Source organism: Canis lupus, chromosome 11 (genome assembly GCF_048164855.1).
Source record: "Canis lupus baileyi chromosome 11, mCanLup2.hap1, whole genome shotgun sequence".
Classification (NCBI taxonomy): Eukaryota; Metazoa; Chordata; class Mammalia; order Carnivora; family Canidae; genus Canis; species Canis lupus.
This window is the reverse complement of record NC_132848.1, coordinates 70986652-71008410: the sequence shown is the minus strand read 5'-3', so window position 1 is coordinate 71008410 and position 21759 is coordinate 70986652. Positions and strand designations below refer to the sequence as shown.

Genomic DNA, 21759 nt, shown 5'->3' with positions numbered 1-21759 from the left:
CTGGTGACAGAACTCTTGCATATTATTTTTGTTTTGTTTTGTTTTGTTTTGTTTTGTTTTTTTTAATTTATTTTTTATTGGTGTTCAATTTACTAACATACAGAATAACCCCCAGTGCCCGTCACCCATTCACTCCCACCCCCCGCCCTCCTCCCCTTCCACCACCCCTAGTTCGTTTCCCAGAGTTAGCTGGGTTCTTAATCCATGGCAAAAATAGCCCCTTTATGCATGTGGACTCATTTTTTTTTTCTCATTTTTAATAGTATTTAAGTATAGCCACTGGCTAACAGCCCCCTGAGAATCTAAATGGACTGCATCTAATAGTTTTTCCTCCTAAAGAGCTCTCTTTTAAAAAACTAAAAGAAAATATGCTCCCTTTCTCTTTTTAGTTATAGTACTATCTAGGTATTTAATAATCCACTTTTAAAAAAAATGGAATCAACTAGTTGGCCAGACATAGAAGTGACATAGTTATTCTTTTTTAAGGATACCAGGCTCGGGGGATACCTGGGTGGCTCAGCGGTTTAGCGCCTGCCTTCGGCCCAGGGCATGATCCTGGAGTCCCAGGATCGAGTCCTACATCGGGCTCCCTGCATGGAGCCTGCTTCTCCCTCTGCCTGTGTCTCTGCCTCTCTCGCTCTCTCTCTGTGTCTTTCATGAATAAATAAATAAAATCTTTAACAAAAAAAAAAAGGATCCCAGGCTCGTTGGAGGTTCATAAGTCCTCTAGCACAACAGCTATAGATAAGAATGTTAATGTTCTCCAGTTTTGTCTTTAAATTTCTTCAGTTCTCTTAAGTAATACATGTGAATTGAAGTTTTTGGATACTTGTGGGATATCTTGTATATTTGATCAAACAACCCTATCCTATTTCCTTTAAAAGAGTAGGAATTCTCTTGGTCATTTTCTTTAATCACTGAGTTCATTCAATATTTTAATTTTCTTCACTTCATGAAAAAAAGTATCTTTTAATCATTGTAATATCTCCCTATACAAGACATGGTACTACAGCACACTTAATACAAGTTTGATGAATGAATGGATGAATGTATGAGGAATGTTCTAAGATTATATCTTCCAAACGTCCTTATAAGCCAGATCCATTAAGGACTGGAATTGACAGGTCTTCTCCAGAAATGCCTGCTGTTGTTACACAGTATAGGATGTATATAGGAAAAGATTTTTAAAAGATACAAAGTATTGTTTTGTATTAGTCTTTGCTTTTGATTAGAAATACAGCATTTTCCTTTAAATATTTACAGGAAAGCGAAGAGTTAGACTGGAATTTACTGAAACCAGATATTTATGCAACAATCATGGATTTCTTTGCTTCTGGCTTACCCTTAGTTACTGAGGAAACATCTTCAGGAGAAGCAGGTAAGGTACTGTGCTGGGTAATTCATATTTAATCTAATTAAAAATTTTTTTCCTACTTTCTTCACATTTCTCTTGATTTTGGAAGTCATGAGAATACAGATTTTTGTCGTTGTACCATGTTTAGATCTGGAACCAATTCTAGAGGGAACAAAACTTCACATATACTAGTTTTTTTCATCATTTTTGAAAACTTGTATATAAATTGAATATATTATACAAAACTGAAGTTTTCAATTACAAAAATTTTCCAACTTGTTTTCCTCTCAGATTTAATAGAGGTTAATTTTTTGCCATAGTTGTTTTAGACTGATTTTTCAATAAAACATTAAAGACAACCCAAACCCCACAAACCCCATCCATCAGTTTCCCCTTTCTGTTTCCAGAGATGTATGTAAACCTGGTTTGTTTTTGAACTTTTACTATAAGTCTCTGCAGGGAATATATGGTATTGGTTTTTTAAACTTCAAACAATGTATGTTATATATATACAACCATTCTGAAAAAATGTAGTTCTAGGTTAATTGCTAGATCGTATTATATAATAAATTTAATGTAAATATACTAGAAGGATAAATGCTAAATTCTGATAGTGATTGTTTATGGAAGTGATAGTGGGGAATGGAACTTAGGTTTGTTGGCGTAAGAGAATTTTTTGCCTTTTTTTAAAAAAAGAGTTATTTATTTATTTTAGAGAGAGAACATGTGTGCTTGTGTGTGGGAGGAGGGGCCGAGGGAGAGACTCATTCAAGCTGACTCTCTGCTGAGTGTGGAGCCTGGTGTGGGCTTTATCTCATGACCCATGAGGTCATGACCTGAGCTGAAACCAAGAGTCCAATGCTCACTGACTGAGCCACCAGATGCCCAACATAAGAGAGTTTTAGTTTTATTATATTTGATTTTTTTATTAAAAAGATTCAAAGTTAATATAATTTAACATTGATAATTTTTATTTACATTGTCAGAATTCTGTGTGTGTATTGTAGCATAATTGGGATTATCTGTATTTTTAGTTTTCCTAAAGGTTAATTTCTGAAAAAAATTTCTAAACCTTAAAATTTTTAAAAAGGTATTGAAGGTCAGTATATAACCTTACAAAGTAAAATCAAAAATGAAACAAAATTAAAGAACTGATTTTTATTCAGATTTGTAGAACATTTTGTAAATTTTCATAAGGGTTACATCTATATTTAGTATGGTTGTCATTTTGAAAAAATACTAAATTGAAAAAAGTGTAAGTTAATTTATGAAGTAGGTGTGGCTTTGTGTCTCAAACTGTACATCAGAATCCAGGCAATCTTTTTTCTCTGCCACTTCTCAATCCTTCAGGATGATGAAAGTTTACAAATTAGTAACCAAAAAAATTCAAACCCTAACATCATTAGTAGATCAAGTTATGTCAGTTAGACACCTTTATTGTCAAGTATTTTTTTTTTAAAGATTTATTTATTCATGATAGACATAGAGAATGAGGCAGAGACACAGGAGGAGGGAGAAGCAGGCTCCATGCCGCCGGGACCCCGATGTGGGACTTGATCCCGGGTCTCCAGAATCGCGCCCTGGGCCAAAGGCAGGCGCTAAACCGCTGAGCCACCCAGGGATCCCCTATTGCCAAGTATTGAGTTGACTGGTGCTCCTTAATTTCCTTCAGAGAATCCAGGGGCGCATGGGTGGCATAGTTGGTTGAACAACAGACTCTTAGCTTCTGCTCAGGTCGTGATCTCGGGGTCATGAAATCGAGCCCCATGTTGAGCTCCATACACAGCACAGAGTCTGCTAGAGACTCTTTGTCTCTCTGCGCCTCCTCCTGGCACATGCGTGTGTGTTTTCACTCAAATAAACAAATCTTAAAAAAGTTTTTTTCTTCAGAGAATCAAATGATCTTCCCATCTCCCCAACTATCATTTCATTTCCATTTCCCTTATATCACCATCAGTTACATGTTCTGTGCTTTTATTATTTTTTTTAATGAGACATTAAGTTAAAATCATCCTGGTTTAGTACTAGTATTTGCATTGATATAAAATTTCTGGGTTTTTTTAAATTAAAAATTTTTTTGAGATTTTATTTATTTATTTGAGAGAGGGAGATAGCAACAGAGATAGCAAGAAAGAGCTAGAGCAGGGAGGAGAGGGAGAAGCAGGCTCCCCCCTGAACAGGGAGCCTGACACAGGGCTCCATCCCAAGACTCCAGGATCATGACCTGAGCCGAAGCAGATACTTCACTGACTGAGCCTCTCAGGTGTCACTAAAATTTCTACTGTTGATATATTTTATTTGCAATTGTTTCTAGGATCTGAAGAAGATGATGAAGTTGTGGCAATGATTAAGGAATTGTTAGATACTAGAATACGGTATGTGCTTATCCATTCTTTTTTTTTTTTTTTAAAGATTTTATTTATTCATGAGAGAGAGAGAGAGAGAGGGGCAGAGATGCAGGCAGAGGGAGAAGCAGGCTTCGTGCAGGGAACCTGATGTGGGACTCGATCCTGGGTCTCCAGTATCACACCCTGAGCCGAAGGCAGGCGCCAAACCACTGAGCCACCCAGAGATCCCCCTGTGCTCATCCATTCTGCCTGAAATCATACATATTTTAGAGGCAGTTTTCATTATAGCAGTGTACTTTTAGGTGTCTGGGAGGAAAAAACCCAAAAGTCTAATAAATAAATAGAAGTTAATGTCAACCACAGTATATAACCATGGCAATTGAATTTAAAGCCTGTATATTATGTATATTCACTCAAAATTTTAAAACAGTTTGTCTAAACATAGTGAAGGAATTTATCTTTTACAGTCACCATCTAAGTTTGATATTGTTACAATACCAAATCTCTTAAGATGAAAAAAGGAGTCGAACAGTATTTGGGTGGATTGTGAGAAGAGAAGTAGTACTTTTTTTTCAGGCCATTGCCCATAAAGAATAAATTTAAATGAGTGGAGAACTGTAGGCTTCCACTTTTGCTTGTAGCAGACTCATGGTCCTGATAAGAACTCCCAGAACTACAATAAAATACAATAAAATTTTTTTTTTTGTTTGAAAACAGTAGAGAGCTGCCAAAGCACACAAGATCCTATAGAAAAGGGAAGCTTGTTAAGGCTTCCTGTGGGTCATTTTGCCGATTGTTGGTGTGAGGCTGCGGAGTGAGAGCCTGGGCAGAGGGCAAACTGTTTGTATCTGCTAAATGTGAACGTATGTACTTTCTTGATTGAGCAATTCTGTGCTCGAGGTATTCCCAGTAGTCGTGTACATGTATACCAAAAGACGTCTGCAAGAATCTCCTCAGCTGCATTGTTTGTAAAAGTCAAAAACTGATCTTAACGCCAATGTCCAGCAGCAATAGCAGGGAGAAGTTCTGGCATTTTTCACTTAATGGAATACTATGTGATGATGAGGAAAAATCTCATAAAGAGTAAAATAAGCCAAATACAAAAGACTAAATGCTATATGTTTTTTTTTAATATTTTATTTATTCATTTATGATGGACATAGAAGGGGGGGCAGAGACAGAGGCGGAAGGAGAAGCAGGCTCCATGCCGGGAGCCCAACGTGGGACTTGATCCCGGGGCCCCAGGACCACACCCCAGGCCAAAGGCAGGCACCAAACCGCTGAGCCACCCAGGGGTCCCCGTGCTATATGTTTTTTAAATGGAATTTATATTTATAAAGTTAAAAAGCAGGCAGAATTAATCAGTGGTAATAACCAGTTAGGAGAAGATTACTTTTTGTTGTGAGGAAGCACAGAAGGGAATTCTGGGGTGCTAGCATTGTGTGTTGGCCTGGGACAAATGTGTGCTCATTTTGTAAAGATTCATTTAATTGACCATAAGTGATTTATGCATTTTTCATATTAATTGTTATATTTCCATGCAAAGTTTACCTGAAAAAAAAAAAACAGCATGTGTTCTGTCAGTCTGCCTCTGTTCATTCACAAGAAATGAGTATTATCTTAGGTAATTACTGTAATTACTAGGACATCTAAGATCTTAAATGCCTAAAAAGATTGCAAATAAGCAGGATTAAAATATAATAAGTAAAGCAAACACTTGTATGAGTGAGTTTTGGCATTTTATCTGAAATTTTAAAAAAATTACAAATGAGATTAGCTATAATACTCATTTTCTGTTGTATAAGTAGCTCTAACTTTATGAATTTACCAATATAAAATCTAAGCCCTAAGTTGTTTTAAATGTTTTTGACGGAAACTTCAGGTCTCTTACATACATCACAAATATTCTGTGACCACAGGCCAACTGTGCAGGAAGATGGCGGAGATGTTATCTATAAAGGCTTTGAAGATGGCATTGTCCAGCTGAAGCTCCAAGGTTCTTGTACCAGCTGCCCCAGTTCAATCATTACTCTGAAAAATGGAATTCAGAACATGCTGCAATTTTATATTCCAGAGGTGGAGGGTGTAGAACAGGTATGCCAATATTATATGACACTTGAAACTCAATATTAAAATAAATTTTGGGGGGGGAGAAAAGAAATTTGTCACCTTACATATTCTTCAGGGCCTGGAACTTTGTGTTCTAATTGTTATCAGACTTGAAGATTCCTTATTTTAGAATCCACTTTAGTGTTATGAATACCTACTATTTGCCAGGCCTTTTTTACAAATATTATTTCTTTAATCTCACAACACAGTATTGAGTAAAGCATTCCCATTTTACATATAAGGAAATGGAGACTCAGAGGCCATACTGCTGCTCTGGTTGTAGAAAAATTATGAAAAGAGGATTTAAAACATGGAATTTTGTAGATGAGAGTTGGAAGTCCTCTCTGGAAGAGCTCCACTATATCATACTTACCTGGGCCAGAGCTCATCGAGAGATCATGCTTTGTTGTATAGTAAAACAGTGTACTGAGCAGAGGTATAGCCTGCTAGCATTTTTTTTCTCCCCAAGGTACCTAAGGAATATAGCACAGAACCTTCTCAGCGGTAATAGTGACTTTCACTGCAGCAGTTCTCAACCAAGAGACTTGGCCTTATGGAAAGAGATTATCAAGGAGGAAAAGAATGGAAATTAGAAATTTGAAAACACTCTTTAGATCGTTCTGTGCCTTTAAGGAGAGGTATCTCCTCAGCTTTTCTGAGAACCACTCATCTGGGTGGTATTAAAGTCTGTCCTTTTGGTACAGTACATGCCATCTCCTCTTTGAAGGCCTTATCAGTCCTCCCCTTGGACTTAGGCTCTGTCTACTCTGGTTCAAAGCCTCTTTGAGTGTGTGTTTCAGATTTATGTTTATGGGGAAGTTCCTTGGGAGGTTTGTAATCATATCCAGGTCTTTGTGTTCCTCTCCAACACTTAGTCCTGTGTGTTTCTTTGTATTATAAAGTATTTGGAAATATTTTTCCAAATTTAGGAATGTTCTGCCTAAAAAAGGAGGTGATTGACAAAATTATTTGGATTGAATGTTGCTGAGATTAATTATAAAATAACCATTCCTTAGAAATAAATATCCATTTGTACACAACTCAAAAGAGAAACTATGAGAGAAGTACTTCTCCATGATAATCTCGGATCAGAATCAGATTCTTCTAGATTTAAAGAAACATAATGTTCCATTATCTTCTTTGTTCACTTATCCAGGGCGGGGTAGTGAATTGGTAGTCAGGTTATAAACTTGAATTGGTGTTTAATTGTAGTAGGTGTGTTGAAAACAAACAAAAATCTTGAGTTTGTGTAACTCTTTTCCTCTCTAAAGGACAACCTTTTGTTTTCTGAGTAATATATTATTAACTCATGAAAAGTTATTAATCTTGGGGCACCTGGGTGGTGCAGTTGGTTACGTGTCCCACTCTTGGTTTTGGTTCAGGTCTGATCCCAAGGTTGTGACATGGAGCCTCGCCTGGGCTCTGTGCTCAGTGGAGACTCCGCTTCTCCCTCTCCTGCTGCCCCTCCCCCAGCTTGTGCTCTCTCTCTCTCTCTCTTTCTCTCAAGTAAATAAACCTGTTGTTAATAAATAAATCTTTTCATTTTTAATTGGGTATTCATTAGTATCTTTCTAATAATTTTACATTAAAAATGAAGATCTTCACAATTTTTTAAGGTATAAAATGAATTTTTATCTGAGTTAAACCAAAATAATTAGTTGTTAGCATGATATTTTATTTCTTTACTTTTTGGGGGGATTCATTTTTCTAAGATATATTTTATAATAGTTTGGTATAGCTCCTAAGAATATATTCAAGTATATAGAATGCTTTGGGGAGATAAAAAAAAAGTCAGTTAATATTAGTCTTGTGACTAGGAAATAAAAAGTTAGTTAATTGTTATGGTCAGTGTCCAGCTGAGACTCTGCTATTAGATTTTTTTGGGATAAGAAAAAGAGACCACTGCTTAATTAATTTGCTAATATTAAATTTGCTTCTATGTTATGATACCAGGTTGTGAGACAAACTTTGTACTTTGGGGGCTGTTGATAGACTTACTCTTACTGGGTTGACATGCATTATACAGTGTATTTTATTTTAGGTAAGCAAGTAATGGTACAATCAGGAAAATAGCAATTTCTAATCCTTAATTCTTAAATTCTCTCTCTCTTTTTTTTTTTTTTTTTTTTTTTTGGTTTTAGGTTATGGATGATGAATCAGATGAAAAAGAAGCAAACTCAACTTAAAAGAATTAGAATTTTTTGTGGGCCCAGCAATTGGACTTACTGATAATATATACCAAGCGTTTATTATTAATCTAAGAAACTTGAGGATTAATAAAATATGCCCTTTTTTCAGAGACTTATATATAAATATTGCATGTTTGCTTTACCTCATATGAGTTATTTATAACATCCTGAATCATCTGTACACGTGGATTTTATCCAAGGATATTTTAATGTTTGTTCTTTATTTCTCATGGTTCCTTCTTTGCATAATATGTGAAGCAGTTCATTTTCTCCCATTTAATTTATTTACTTTTTAAATACAGAATACGGAGAATGCTTTTAAAAATACTCTAAAATGGCTTAGCTCTGTGAAATATTTGAAACTGTCTTTATTGGATTTTTATCTTGTTTAAAAAAAAAGCCCTAACAATTCTGGCTTAAAAATGGTATCTGGCTAGGGACTCCTGGGTAGCTCAGTTGGTTAAGTGTCTGACTCTTGATTTTGGGTCAGGTCATAATCTCAGGGTTGTGAGAACAAGCCCCACATTGGGCTCTGTGCTGGGTGTGCGGCCTGCTTAAGATTCTCTCTCCCTCTCCCTTTGCCTCTCCCCCCCATCTGTCTCTTAAAAAATAGCATCAGGCTGGGAGCCCTAAATGTAGTGGCACATAACTTCTCACTAAAAGACCAAAAAAATAAAAATAAAAAAAAGTTGAAATGCTGAAAACTAATAAAGAACCAAGTTCCAGAATGTAGACCGAATTTCTGTTAATAGAAGAAACAATAGGCTGAATTGAGGGAAAAGCTGTCTTAGCATGCTCAGGCTTTATTTTATGAAGCAGAATCTCTGAGAAAAGATGAGAAACTGCTTTGGTTCTTCTTCCACTGGCTTCTCCTGATTCAGAGATTTATAATCTGTGCCATGGCAGAAATTTGATCAGTTGTCTTTCTCCCATAGAGGTACTGATTTTTCAGATATCGAAAATATTAAATTGCATTTCTCTCTCATTGTCTATAATAATTCAGAGACAGTAGTTTACAGACAATATCAGGATAGGAAAGAGGGAAATAGCAGTGGTGGTACATTGTATTTATGGAATTCTGGTTCCCAAAAGCATGGGTAGTCGGATATGGGTAAAAACAGGAATAACTCCAGCATTTGTGAATGCTGGGCTTTAAAGTTTATATTTTTGTCCTTTGGTTCATAGAACCAGACAGTGGCGGGGGGGGGGGGGGGGCACCTGGGTGGCTCAGTGGTGGAGCATCTGCCTTCAGTTCAGGTTGTGATCCTGGGGCCCCGGGATGGAGTCCTGCCAATATCAGGTTCCCCACGGGGAGTGTGCTCTTCCCTCTGCCTGTGTCTCTGTCTCTCTCTGTGTGTCTCTCATGAGTAAATAAATAAATATCTTAAAGAACCAGATAGTGGGATTGGAGAATTTGTTCTCTGAGCTATTATAGATGAATTCAGGTCAGACTCTGGGAATTGCTTTGTAGACTAGACACACGAATGTGCCCTTTAGAAGCTACAGGAAATTGAGACTGTGGAGGAGATGCAGTTAATGACAAGTCCTGGGTATGGCCATGAAATAAGTGGCTGAAGTGGGGGATGAATTAAGATTATTGGAGGACTGGAAATCATGGAACCGAGAGCCCAAGGTATCCGGAAGATTTTCTGCAAAAGGGAGCAGCCATGAGGAACAAAGAGGAGAGGTGGGGAAGACCATTCTAGGCATACAGAGCAGTGTAAACAGAGCCTGGAAGCTGTGAAATGTGTTTGGAACTGCAAGGAGCTAAGTATGGCCTGAGTGTAAAGTGAAAGCGCCGACCTGGAAATGGTACAGAAGCAGACAGTGGGCGGAACAGAGTGCTGCGGAAACTAATGCTTGCCCACCCAACATGGACCCCTGCTTCCTACTGAGAGAGGCCCTTTTAATCATCATGTGGTTGTGATGTGACCGCGGAAGGTAGGTCTCACCTCTGGGGATAAATTATAACTAAGTTAAACCAGTCATTTTAATTCCTTTTCTCTTTGCCAGTCCCTAGTCTAGGTGTGGACATACGACCCAGCTCCAGCCAACGAGCTGGAAGAGAGGGTCTGTCTATCAGAGTGTTTTTAGAAGATTTTCTTCCCTGATTAAGAGAAAGTTAAAATATGTAAAGAAGGCTCTTTTCTCAATTCCTTTCTTTCCTTCTTGGAATGCCATAGGCTGAAAACTTGACATCCAAGGCTCTGACAGTCCACTGAGAAAGGCAGGAAGGAAACAAGACTTGGGTCCTTGAGGACATTATCGACTCTTGAGCTGGCCTGGGAACCACCCATTTTCAGAGTATCATGTGACATAAGAGGTTTTCTTGTAATGAACCACGACTGTTGGTGGGTATTGTCACCTGCAGCTGATCGCCTTCTAACAAAGAGCCCTGGAGGACTTGGTACATAATTTTACTGCTTCTTTATCTGTGGCAGACAGTGCCAAATACCGATCTTCTAATGAAAACAAATTCATATATTTTTAGGGACACTTGGGGGGCTTAACAGTGGTTAAGCGTCTGCCTTTGGTTCAGGGCATGATTCCGGGGTCCCAGGATCCAGTCCCACATCAGGCTCCCTGCAGGGAGTCTGCTTCTCCCTCTGTCTGTGTCTCTGCCTCTCTCTGTGTGTGTCTCATAAATAAATGAATAAAATCCTAAAAATATATATATATATTTTTTAAATTAATTGAGCCACTTTTTTGACCAGAAATTAATTTAGAAGGTGTGGTTTCATCAGGTAAAAGTTTTTATTTTTGAATGATTAAATTATACTTAATTTTCTCCTATATGGTCCCCAAAAAGGGAAGTAACTATTCACAGTAGTTGTGCTTGGTGAAAACAAAAATTTTAGCCACCCCCCCCCCAAATGTATAAAATCTTGCAAGTATGATTGAAAACGCTTTATAAATGTGAGACATTCCAGTAGGTATTTGAAAGGAAAGTTGTTGGGTAAGAGTCAGCCAAGCACTTGGAGGATTTTTTTGCTAATGAAAATTAGAATGACATGCTATCCAGAATGACAAGGAGCAAAATATTTAAAAATAGCAAACTTAACAGAAAAAAAAAATAAAAATAGCAAACTTCCATTGGCATTCACTACATGACAAACACTATTCTAAGCACCTTACGTTTGTGAAGTCATTTAATCCTATGAGATTGGGAACTGTTACTGTCCCCGTGAGGCACAGGGAGAGGTACGGTTTCCACTGCCTCGTACAGCTTTAGTGGGAAAGCAGGCCTCCTGGCTGCAGACCCTTATGCACACTGCTGCTCTACTACTACTTTGCCTTAAGGGGATGGTACCTAATTCCCCTCCTGATGGAGGAGCGAGCACTCCCTGCCTCTGTAGTTGCGGTTTTCTAGTGGGCCAAAGTCTTTTCCGTCTTGCCTTTGCTCCTGACCCTAATGGGCCAGCACAGTGGCATGTGCATGTGTGATCCCCCGCCCCCATCTCTCCCAGCAGTGTGAAGCCAAGCTGCTCTTCAGTCCAGTGGGAATTTACATTCCTTTGGGAAAACCCAGCTTTATATTCCATTTCCCCACACTGGAGGAAGTTATCTGTGGCATCTCCACAGGGCATCTGCAGACTATGCAGGAATGCCTTTGTATCACCCCCCACCCCCAAAAGAATCTTAGGAAATCCTTTTTTTTTTTTTTTTTTTCTATCACCTTACATTTCTAGTGATTTTTCAGCTCGAGGCAGCTCCCTGATGGTCTGCTTCCATTGCAGCTCTGTTCACATTCTGCAGAACAGAAATGGTAGATAGGACCAGTTAATCTCATGGTTTCCTACACGTGGACCATTCCTTGGCAGTACAATGAGTTTCCTTCTAGCAGAGCTAGAAAACTCTGCCCTAGGTTCTGCCTAGTAGGAAAATTTGGAGGCACCCCAGAGGGGAAAATAGGAGAATATGTTAATTCTAGCTGGAGTCAGCATCCTTTGTTCCTAAATGTGAGGTTTCCTGGTGCGGGTGTCAAGGCTGTGTTCATCGGATGTAGTGGGCATCTTTTGCTTGTGTCTCCAGGTGTCGGTTCTTTTTTTTTTTTTTTTGGCAACACCTTCCCTTTTCCTTTGAAGAAAAGGAGTTCACGCCGTGCTGGGGGACTTGCTGGCTCTTGTGGATGGTGTGTGCCTCTGGTGACTCGGTTTGGTGCTGGTGGAACTGTCCAATCACAAGTGTCCTGCCCTTTGCCACTGGATGAGTGGGGCGTACAAGCCTACATTGGACCTATCAGAATCCTTGCCTAGAATATGAAAAGTGAGGATGGAGGAGTAGACACTCTCTCCATGGACTGCAGGCTATAAAGATGTGATTCCAGAGCTGTTTAAGGTTTATTTTCTTGTGCATAAGGTCAGGGAGAGAGAATCGAAGGGACTTCTGACAACATTGTGTCCCCAAATACAGGTGTGCCTGAAGCTGTGTCGCTGACCTTTCCAATGACTTTAGCCAACAAATCCCCCCCCACCCCCATAGCTACATTGAGTGGATTTCTATTATTTGTCCTTAAAAGCTCTACCCTTTAGAATTTTAAAACAAATACCTATATTCACCATTGAGAAGATCAGTAAGATCAATTTTATGTAAATGTATTAGGGTTCTCCAGAGACACAGATTGCATCTATTCACCTCTCTACCCATCTATAAGTATTTATTTCAAGGAATTGTTTCATGTAATTATGGAGGCTGGCAAGTCCGAAATCTTCAGGGTGGGTGTCACACTAGACACAAGGGAAGAGCCAGGGTTGTAGTTCAAGTCCAGAGGCTGGCTGCTGGCTAATTCCTTCTTACTCCAGGTCAGTCTTTCGTTCTACTCAGGTCTTCAGCTGATTGGATGAGGCCCCCCTACATCATAAAGAGCAATCTGCTTTACTCAAAGTCCACTGGTTTAAGTATTAGTCTCATCCAAAAGCACCCCACATAAACATCCAGAATAGCGTTTGACCAAGTCTGGGCACCGTGGCTCAGCCAAGTTGATAGACAAAATTAACCATGATAGAGGGCGGAGTCTGCTTTTAGCACCAACTTGTTTCTGATCCCTTCTTCATATCTTGGCCCCCTCTCTCTGCATTATCACACTCAATTCCAGATGCCCTTACGTTCCCTTTTTTGCCTAGTGTCATCAACCACGGTGATCTGTCCAGATCTGCCTTCTTTCTAATTTCAGGATCAACTTCATCCACATCAAAACTCTCATTTCCTCAGTGACCTTCTCATACTTGGATCCAAATGGAAAATAACCCTGTATGTAGGGTCACTGTGAAGTGTTAATAGATGATAATGACTTAATGTAGATCTCCTGGGGGAAGGGGAGGTGCTCTGCCTTGAATATAGACATACAAGCATTTAGGCAATGTGATTCGTAAGGAATGGAGGTAATTTTGGACAAAAGAACTTTGCGGTCCCCTTAAAGTCCCATTCTGTGACTAGTTCTCTATAGTCATGCCCTGTTTAACACCCGGTTACCTTTTTAATGCTTCCTTTCAAAAAGCAAATGCAAAGGTGAAAAAGTATCATAGTCCATTCGTAGGGAACTAGTTCGGTGTGGCCAGACCATGAGCTGCTTGCTTGAGCAGAGTGGTGGGAAATGATGCCGATAAAACTGGCAGGAACGACATCCTAACTATGTGTGTACATGGGAGTCTGGACTTAATTCTGCAGGTGAGGGGTACCCACTGAATCAGAAAGACAGAATCAGATTTGTGTTTTTGGAGGGTCACTGTGGTGTGAAGGTGTGTAGGATGAATTGGGATGGCGACAGAACCAGAGGGGTTCACTGAAGGGGTCTTTCTGAGGCCCTGACTGGTGCCTTTTATTCTTGTGTTCATATCTTCCATCTCATGGGCCTTATTGGCTCCATCTGTTTCTTTTATACCATCATCTTCTCTGTCCGCCGGGGTACATTTCTTCACAAAACTCCCTAAAAATTGGGACATTGATGTCTCTGGTCCCCATATTCTTGTTATGCACAGGCCTTTCTTAATTGAAATATAGCAGACACACATTATATTAGTTTCAAGTGTACAGCAGGATGATTTGGTGTATGTATATGTTGTAAAACAGTCGTAATAAGTCATGTTTACACCCATTATCAAACATAGTTACAATTTTTTTTCTTATAAAAACTTAAGATTTATTCTCCAAGCAACTTTCAAATATACATGGAGTGTTATTAACTATAGTTACCGTCCCGTTCATTACATTCCTAGGACTTAGAACTGAAAGTTTGTTTCTAGGCCCTCTTTATTGTGATGACTTTATTCCTAACTGTTATTGTAAATTAGGTAAGGGATAACAAAAATCATAATCAGGGCAGCCGGGGTGGCTCAGCGGTTTAGCCCTTTGGCCCAGGGCATGATCCTAGAGACCCGGGATCCAGTCCCACGTCGTGCTCCCTGCATGGAGCCTGCTTCTCCCTCTGCCTGTGTCTCTGCCTCTCCCTCCCTCTCTCTCTCTTTGTGTCTCTCATGAATGAATAAATGAAATCTTTAAAAAAAAAACACAATCATGGGGACATTTAAAAATCTATTTTTTTTTAAAAAAGGATTCTATCCATTTATTTGAGAGAGAAAGTATGCACAGTGCACATGCGAGTGGGGCATGGGGCAGAAGGAGAGAATCTTTAAGCAGACTACCCCATGAGTAGAGAGCCCCACATGGGGCTCGATCCTGTGACCCATGAGATCATGACCTAAGCTGAAACCAAGAGTCTGAGGCTTAGTCGACTAAGCCACTCAGGCGCCCCCATTTAAAAAATCTTATAAACCTATTTTAATTATGGTTCTTCCTTTCTTTAGAAATGGCAGATGGAAGCCCTTATGGCTTCTGCCCATCAGGCTGTTTGGCATGGAGGAGACTGAGAGCCATCAGGTTTAACAGGACGGATCTGTGAACAGAGAAATGGACGCACATCATTCCTTTTTTTTTTTTTAAGTTCAGTTAGTTCAGAACTTTTGATGAGGAGAGAAAATCTTTTCCATTTCTTCAGCTGTTTGAATTAGACCCAGATGTCCCATTTCCTTCACAGATCATTTATTTTCTTCTCTAGCCCCTATTCCCAAAGGTCCAGCTAAGGCACAGCTCTGCAGAGATGGGGGTCAGACAAACAGAGTTCTTTCACATTAGTGTCTTGGCTGGAGCATAGTTATAAAGGGCTCTTTGTTGCCTTGGGTTGGGAAAATATTGGCTTTCAAAGTTTCTCTCACCTCTTCCTTGCCGTACATCCTGCTGGGCAGAAGGCCATCAGGCTTCCAGTTGGCATGTCTAAAGAAATGAAGAACCCACAGTATTATTAACTATAATCAAAGAGGCAAAGTATGATTACAGTGTTTGAACAGTATCTTTGTGCACCGCTCACAACCCTGTTGATGCCAGAAAGAAAGTGCCAGCAGTTAACACCGATGTTCTCGTGCTCAAACTAAACTACTATGGAACCCTTTGCTTTTCGCTTCTGTTTGTTACCTTGACTCCTTGGCAATATCACCGTGGTCTTGCTAGAAACTTAGATGAGGGTTGTGTGGCTAAGAAGTACATCCACAGTCTTTTGCCTCTTGAACTAAGAAATGTGTATTAACAAGCAGCTCACTGTTTTTTTGTTTTTAAACGTTGCTCTGGGGTCGTTTAGGGGCTTAAGGGCCTGAAATGTTAAAGGGCTCTTAGGCGATAAATACTTCATTTAAGTGTAACATTTCTAGCCTCTCTTGAGGCAAGTAATAAAAAGGCATTTTTTGGGAGGCATCTGGGTATCTCAGTGGTTGATCATCTGCCTTTGGTTCAGGTCATTATCCTCGGTCCTGGGACTGAGGCCCTTTGCCTGTGTCTCTGCCTCTCTGTGTGTGTCTCTCATGAATAACTAAAATCTTAAAAAGAAAACCATATATATTTTTTCCCTTTAAGAGAATCTGAAAAGCCTTTTCTTTGTTCACTTGATCATATAACCAGCCATAGGAAGTCAGTTCTGCTAGTATGGCTTTTTTCACTCATTGAAAAACATTTTTTTAAAAGATTTTCATTCTTTTCTTTTTTTTAGTACTCTCTACTCTCAATGTGGGTCTCAAACCCATGACCCCCAAGATCAGGAGTCGCAGGCTCCACTGACAGCCAGCCAAGCGCCACAAAAACATTTTCAGGTACTGCGTTGTGCTAGGGTTTATACTAGGTGTTGGAGGTGCAAAGGCTTGTTCTGGCCTCAAGGAACAGCCCGGTAGGGAAACACACAAAAAGTAATAAAATGTCACAAGTATATTGATTTAAAGGGGGCAATTCAAAGAATCAGAGGTTGATCCACGTCCTTAAGCCCATCTGGGGAGACATTAGGTAGAGAGGGGGTGGGGATTCCACGAATACTCCTGTGTGGAAAGTAGGGGGGGGCGTCGGCCCGGTGGGGATATGGGGCATGAAGGGCTGGAAGGTGGGTGGGACGGGAGCCAGCGTGCAAGGACCGGGTATGTCGGGCCAGGAGTCGGGGGCCGTTCTCTGTGCCAATCAAGTTTTTATTCGATGGTAATCTAGAGCCATTAATAGTTAGATGACCACGTCCAGGTGGCCAGGGGTCCCACGGACACCTTCCTAGAGCAAGCGCTGCGATAACAGATTCTCAGAAACCTCCTCTCTCTCTGGTTAAGTGTCTCTCGGGGCAGGAGTGGGGCACTGATTCACGGAACTAAGGGTCAGTGTCTGGGCAGTTCCTGGCCCTCGGGTGGGCGCGGGAGCCGGGGCCAGCACAGCTCCGCAAGGCCGGGAGCTCAGGGCCCTGGGGCTGGGCTCGGCCTCGCTGGGGGCCCGGGGGTGCGGGGTACCCCGGGCGGGGGTGGGGCGGAGGAGGTGCGGGGGGGGGTGCGGGGCCTGGGGGTGCGGAGGGGGCGCGGGATGCGGGGTGGGGGTGCGGGATGTGCGGGGCGGTGCGGAGTATGCGGGGGGCGGAAGGGGCGGAGGGGGGATGCGGGGGAGGGGGGCGGAGGGGGTGCGGGGTGTGCGGGGTCCGGGGGTGTGCGGGGTCCGGGGCCCGAGCCCGGGGCTGCGCCTGCCACACCCCGCGTAGGTCGGGCGCGGGGTCTGCGGGCCCCGGGAGGACGCGGCCGCGCAGGGCGCTGGGCGGGGGGTTCTGCGGCGCCGCGCCCGGCCCGCGGGGTTTCCGTGGCGGCTCCTGGGCTGCGCGCCCGCCCCCCTCGGGGCTCCCCCTCGTGGTCCCCCCCAGCGCTCCTCCCCCCGGGCCGGCCGCGCGGCAGGTTGGTGGCGCCCGCGGCTGCGCACGCGTCCCCGCTGCCCGCTGCCCGCTGCCCGCTCCGCTCCGCTCCCCGCTCTCCGCTCCCCGCGGCCCCCGCGGCTGCCACGTCTCCGCCGCCCGCTGTCCTGCGCGTGCGTGCGGCCGGGGGCGGGGCGGGGGCGGGGCCGGCGTGAGCGGCGCGGGCGCGGGCCAATGGGGGCGGCGGGCGGCGGCGGCGGCGGCGCGGTGCGCGCGGGGGGCGGGGCCGGCGGCAGTTGCAGGCGCGCCCGGGAGGCCGACCGCGCGGGCGTCGCTTGGGCCGTCGCATCCCCGCGGGTCGCGTCGCCGGGCCCGGGCCCCCTCCTCGCCGGCCGCCCCGGAGGCTCGAGTGCGCGCCCCCCGCCCGCCGCCCGCCGCCCGCCGCCCGCCGCGAGCCGGGCCGGGCCGCCTGCATCATGTGCGGTAAGGGGGCTGCGGGCGGGGGGCGTGTGCGGGCGGGGGGCGCGGGCGGGCGCGGGCGGGCCCGGGGCGGCCTGGGGGGCCGGGGGCGCGCGGGGACGGGAGCGGCGGGGCGGCCCCGCGCCCCGGGGGCGGCGACGGCGAGGGAAGGCGGCCGGCGGCGTGGCCTGCGAGGACCCGGGCGGGCGGGCGAGCGGGGCCACCTGTGGAGCGTCGGGGGAGCCCTCGGACCTGCCCTGCGCCCAGCGCTCGCCTTCCTGGACCGGCCCCGCAGCCGCCCGCTCCGGGCAGACCCCGGGAGCCGCCGCGCCACCCCGCCCCCGCCCCCGCCCCCGCCCCCGCCGCCCTGACCGCCACCGCGGCCCTAACCTGGGGAGCCCCCCCCACCTGTCCTGCCCACCTGCCCTCCTGCCCTCCTGCGGCCGCGCCGTGCTCCCGTCGGAAGCGCCCCGCCCACCAGCGACGATCAACGCAGCTGGTCGGGCCCGCAGTTCCCTGTCGATCTAAAGCCCACCCTGAGGGGCAGGGCCGCGGTCACGGCCGAGGGGATGGACAGGCCCCGAGGAGGGATTTACTCGGCCGCTGTCGGTAAGAAAGAATCGCATTATTATAGCGCCTTAATGGAAGTTCGCGACTCACCGTAAGCCTGGGAGAAGGAACGCTCTTTTAAGGGACGTGGGATGGTAAAAGAAGCGACGCTCCCTGGGAATCTTGCTCTCTCTGTGTGTGTGTGTGTGTGTGTGTGTATTTTTTTTTTTTTTTTTTTATTGGAGCTCAGATTGCAGACATAGAGCGTAACGCCCGGTGCTCGTCCCGCCAGGTGCCCCCTCGGTGCCCGTATTCCTCACGCCCTTTGGGAGAACATCCCAGCAGGACGTGGCTTGTACTCAGTAGTGTCGATTTTTCCTGTATTGTATTGAAACTTTTTTTTTTTTTAAGATTTTGTTTGATTATTCACAAGAGACACACACACACATAGAGGCAGAGACACAGGCAGAGGGAGAAGCAGGCCCCACAGGGAGCCCGACGTGGGACTCGATCCCGGGTCTCCAGGGTCACGCCCTGGGCCGAAGGCGGCGCCAACCCGCTGAGCCACCTGGGCTGCCCCCTGTATTGAAACTTGATGACAGTTTCAGCTTCTGAAAATGAGGAGCACTTTTACATTCAGAGTAGATCGAAAAGACAAAACAGAAACGTCTATAAATAATTTCTGAAATTATTAGACTAGGGCTGACCTAAGGGTCAGTTATGCTTTGGCTGTGTCTGGTTAATAGAGTGGTTTTGAGAAGCCCATTATGTAGTTTGTGGCTGTGAAGTAGTGAATCTGCAAAACCGGTTAATCCCTAAGACGCTTCATTTGGTCATTGACTTTTCCGGAATGATGAGGTGTGTGCCTAGGTGAGTACGTGGCGTTCTGGTTGCAGATGGTTTCTTCTTCATCCTGTTTCAGGAAAGAGAGTACCATAAAATTAAAAATAAAAAAATAAAAAAAAAAAAAGTCAGATTTGCTTTAGAAAGGTTCAGATAAGGGTGAAGCTTTGGGGTGGAGACTAGATAAGTAGTTTTCACACAGCCACCGTGCCCATTTCATAATTTTACTGCTCAGGAAACACACTGGTTATAAAGAAATAGTACTTGAAACATTTCCAAGGTGCTGCTTTTAACCCAGAGCAGAGTTTTGCATGATTCCAGGAATAGAGTTCAGGATTTATTTCTTCTTTAATGTAAATTCTGAAACTTAACTGTCAAGAGGATGAGACTTTGTTTTTTTTTTTTTTTTTTTGAGGATGAGACTTTGTATTAATTTTCTTCCCATATCTCAATCATTGAAATAAAAAATTTTTTAAAAGATTTTATTTATTCATGAGAGACACGGGGAGGGGGGGGAGAGAGAGAGAGAGAGAGAGAGAGCGCGAGGCAGAGGTACAGGCAGAGGGAGAAGCAGGCTCCATGCAGGGAGCCCGATACCGGACTTGATCCCCGGAACTCCAGGACCACGCCCTGAGCCGAAGGCAGACGCTCAGCCGCCGAGCCACCCAGGCGTCCCTGAAATAAAATTTCTAGACAGAGGAAGTGAGTGGGAATGAGATTAGATAGGAATATTTAGAGGTTTCCCTTCTTCTTCATCTAACTCCAGCATAGTTAGCATACAGTGTTACGTTAGTTTCAGGTGTATACCTCATCCAGTGATCAGTGATCGTCACGGACAAGTGCACCCCTTAATCTCCATCTGCTATTTCACCCATTCCCCACCCATGGAAGTTTACCTTCTGATTACCTGCTGCCTATTCCAAGTTTTTCTAAAAGAGCATTTTGTTTCAACACCATACAATGTTGAAGAAGAACGAAGGTGGAAAATTCTGTGATACACTTTTTCCAATCAGATATACTGATAAAACTGTCAAAATGTTTACCAGCTTGTGTTGGGAGGTTAATAGTGTTAATCAGGAAAAAAAAAATAGATTTGAGCCAAGTAAATTTGGGAAGCAGTAGATTAAAACAGTGTTGAACTTTGGCTTTTTTTTTTTTTTTTTTTTTAGGATTTCTTGGAACCTTTAGTGGGCTAATAAGTGCTGTGAATCTCCCAGAAAAGAATAGTGTGCTTGTTTTCCAAGTTAATTTTCTCTTCCTCTTATTCTTGGTTCTTTAGAATATACTCTGTCATTTTTGATTTGTACTACCTTTTGTTTTGGTAAGAGAATGGCAAGTCACTTAAGCTACCCACAGCTTTTAACAGATTGGGCTGCTGTATTATAATCAATGTAGGGTTATACTGTTCTTTTTTTTTTTTCTGATTTTTTTGTGTGTGTTACTCAAATGCATTTTTAAATTTAGCTTTCTGACTCTGTGCTTGTTCCTTCAACATGTTCAAAACAATGTTCTCCTCTGTCAGCAAAACATGCTTGATCCAGTCACTGACACAGCACACACATGGAATCACCACAGTCTCTGCTAATGTGTTTTTTCATCTTAGACAACCTCATAAGAACTGTAGGTCTCACAGCACAAACGCCTGGAGGTTGGCCTGGGCCAACATGTGGATTTTGGTGCTTTTCCAACCTCCTTGGTGTAAACGTAAAACAGTACTATGACCAGGGGTTTGGGACAGCCTAGTTTTGTTAGATGCTGTATTATAGGGCAGCCTATGATGGATGATATGTCAAACATGGGACCATTCTGGAATGGCTCTAGACATTGTCCCTGGAAGACATATCCCTTCTGATCCAATGGTGTGTATATAAATGGGATTTTTGTAAGTGAGGCCATATATATTTATTTATTTATTTTTAAAGATTTATTTATTTATTTATGATATATATATATATATATATATAGAGAGAGAGAGAGAGAGAGAGAGAGAGGGAGGGGGGCAGAGACACAGGAGGAGGGAGAAGCAGGCTCCATGCCGGGAGCCCGATGCCGGACTCGATCCCGGGACTCCAGGATCGCGCCCTGGGCCAAAGGCAGGCGCTAAACCGCTGCGCCACCCAGGGATCCCCGTGAGGCCATATTTAAAAGCAGTAAGGGAGCTTACAGTTTAAAAGTATCCTGAAATAAATCCTTAAAAAGATTTTTGTAATAACACTAATAGACTTGGAGATATTTGAGGGATGCTGTGATGGGCTGCTAGGATAAACCATAAAACCAATACATTTAACATATCCTCCTTGGAAATCATACTGGATATAAAGTAGTTGTAAAAGAAAATAATTAACTGCTTAATAAGTATTTCCTCAAATATGTTCCCTGGAAAGGGAGAAGTTAATAGGTGCTGGTTATGAGCAATGGAAGGTGGGAAAGAGTTTTACAACACAGCTGTGGGAAATTCTGCTTTTAGAGATTCGCAAGTAGCAAGAATAAAGTTTCTAGAAAGTTCTACAAATAAACTTGTTAACTTTAACCCAGTATTTCTTTTTTTTTTTTTTTTAATTTTTATTTATTTATGATAGTCACACAGAATGAGAGAGAGCGGCAAAGACACAGGCAGAGGGAGAAGCAGGCCCCATGCACCAGGAGCCCTACATGGGATTCGATCCCAGGTCTCCAGGATCGCGCCCTGGGCCAAAGGCAGGCGCCAAACCGCTGCGC

The 21759-nt window shown here is 43.2% G+C and overlaps 2 protein-coding genes and 1 long non-coding RNA gene across 22 annotated transcripts in view; 2 read left to right on the top strand and 1 right to left on the bottom strand.

The window, feature by feature from the left end:
- The window catches only part of NFU1 (NFU1 iron-sulfur cluster scaffold), a 28267-nt gene extending 18872 nt beyond the window's left edge, over window positions 1-9395 (top strand). For all 7 annotated transcript variants that reach the window (XM_072768689.1, XM_072768691.1, XM_072768694.1 and 4 more), the window contains 4 exons: window positions 1264-1378; window positions 3669-3729; window positions 5622-5796; window positions 7953-9395. In XM_072768689.1, coding sequence (XP_072624790.1) covers window positions 1264-1378; window positions 3669-3729; window positions 5622-5796; window positions 7953-7997 — 396 coding nt within the window. In that variant the 3' untranslated portion in view covers window positions 7998-9395. The remainder of the gene's footprint in view (window positions 1-1263; window positions 1379-3668; window positions 3730-5621; window positions 5797-7952) is intronic.
- On the bottom strand, window positions 4826-18389 carry LOC140600439 (uncharacterized). Of its 12 annotated transcripts, XR_012003708.1 has the most exons (6): window positions 16665-16794; window positions 15468-15561; window positions 15212-15269; window positions 12550-12851; window positions 11682-11750; window positions 5637-5733 (listed from the first exon to the last, which is right to left on the bottom strand). It is a non-coding gene; the product is annotated as an uncharacterized lncRNA (long non-coding RNA). The 12 variants fall into 12 exon arrangements; XR_012003705.1 differs by lacking the exons at window positions 12550-12851; window positions 15468-15561 and adding an exon at window positions 4826-5253 and having other exon boundaries at window positions 5598-5733; window positions 16665-16800; XR_012003711.1 differs by lacking the exons at window positions 15468-15561; window positions 16665-16794 and adding an exon at window positions 18310-18389.
- Window positions 17497-21759, top strand: part of GFPT1 (glutamine--fructose-6-phosphate transaminase 1) — a 55702-nt gene continuing 51439 nt past the window's right edge. Inside the window, exon 1 of one of the 3 annotated variants that reach the window (XM_072768685.1) lies at window positions 17497-17673. In XM_072768685.1, coding sequence (XP_072624786.1) covers window positions 17667-17673 — 7 coding nt within the window. In that variant the 5' untranslated portion in view covers window positions 17497-17666. Of the gene's footprint in view, window positions 17674-18073; window positions 18259-21759 lie in introns of those variants that run through there. The other 2 variants (XM_072768684.1, XM_072768686.1) reach the window with 2 other exon arrangements.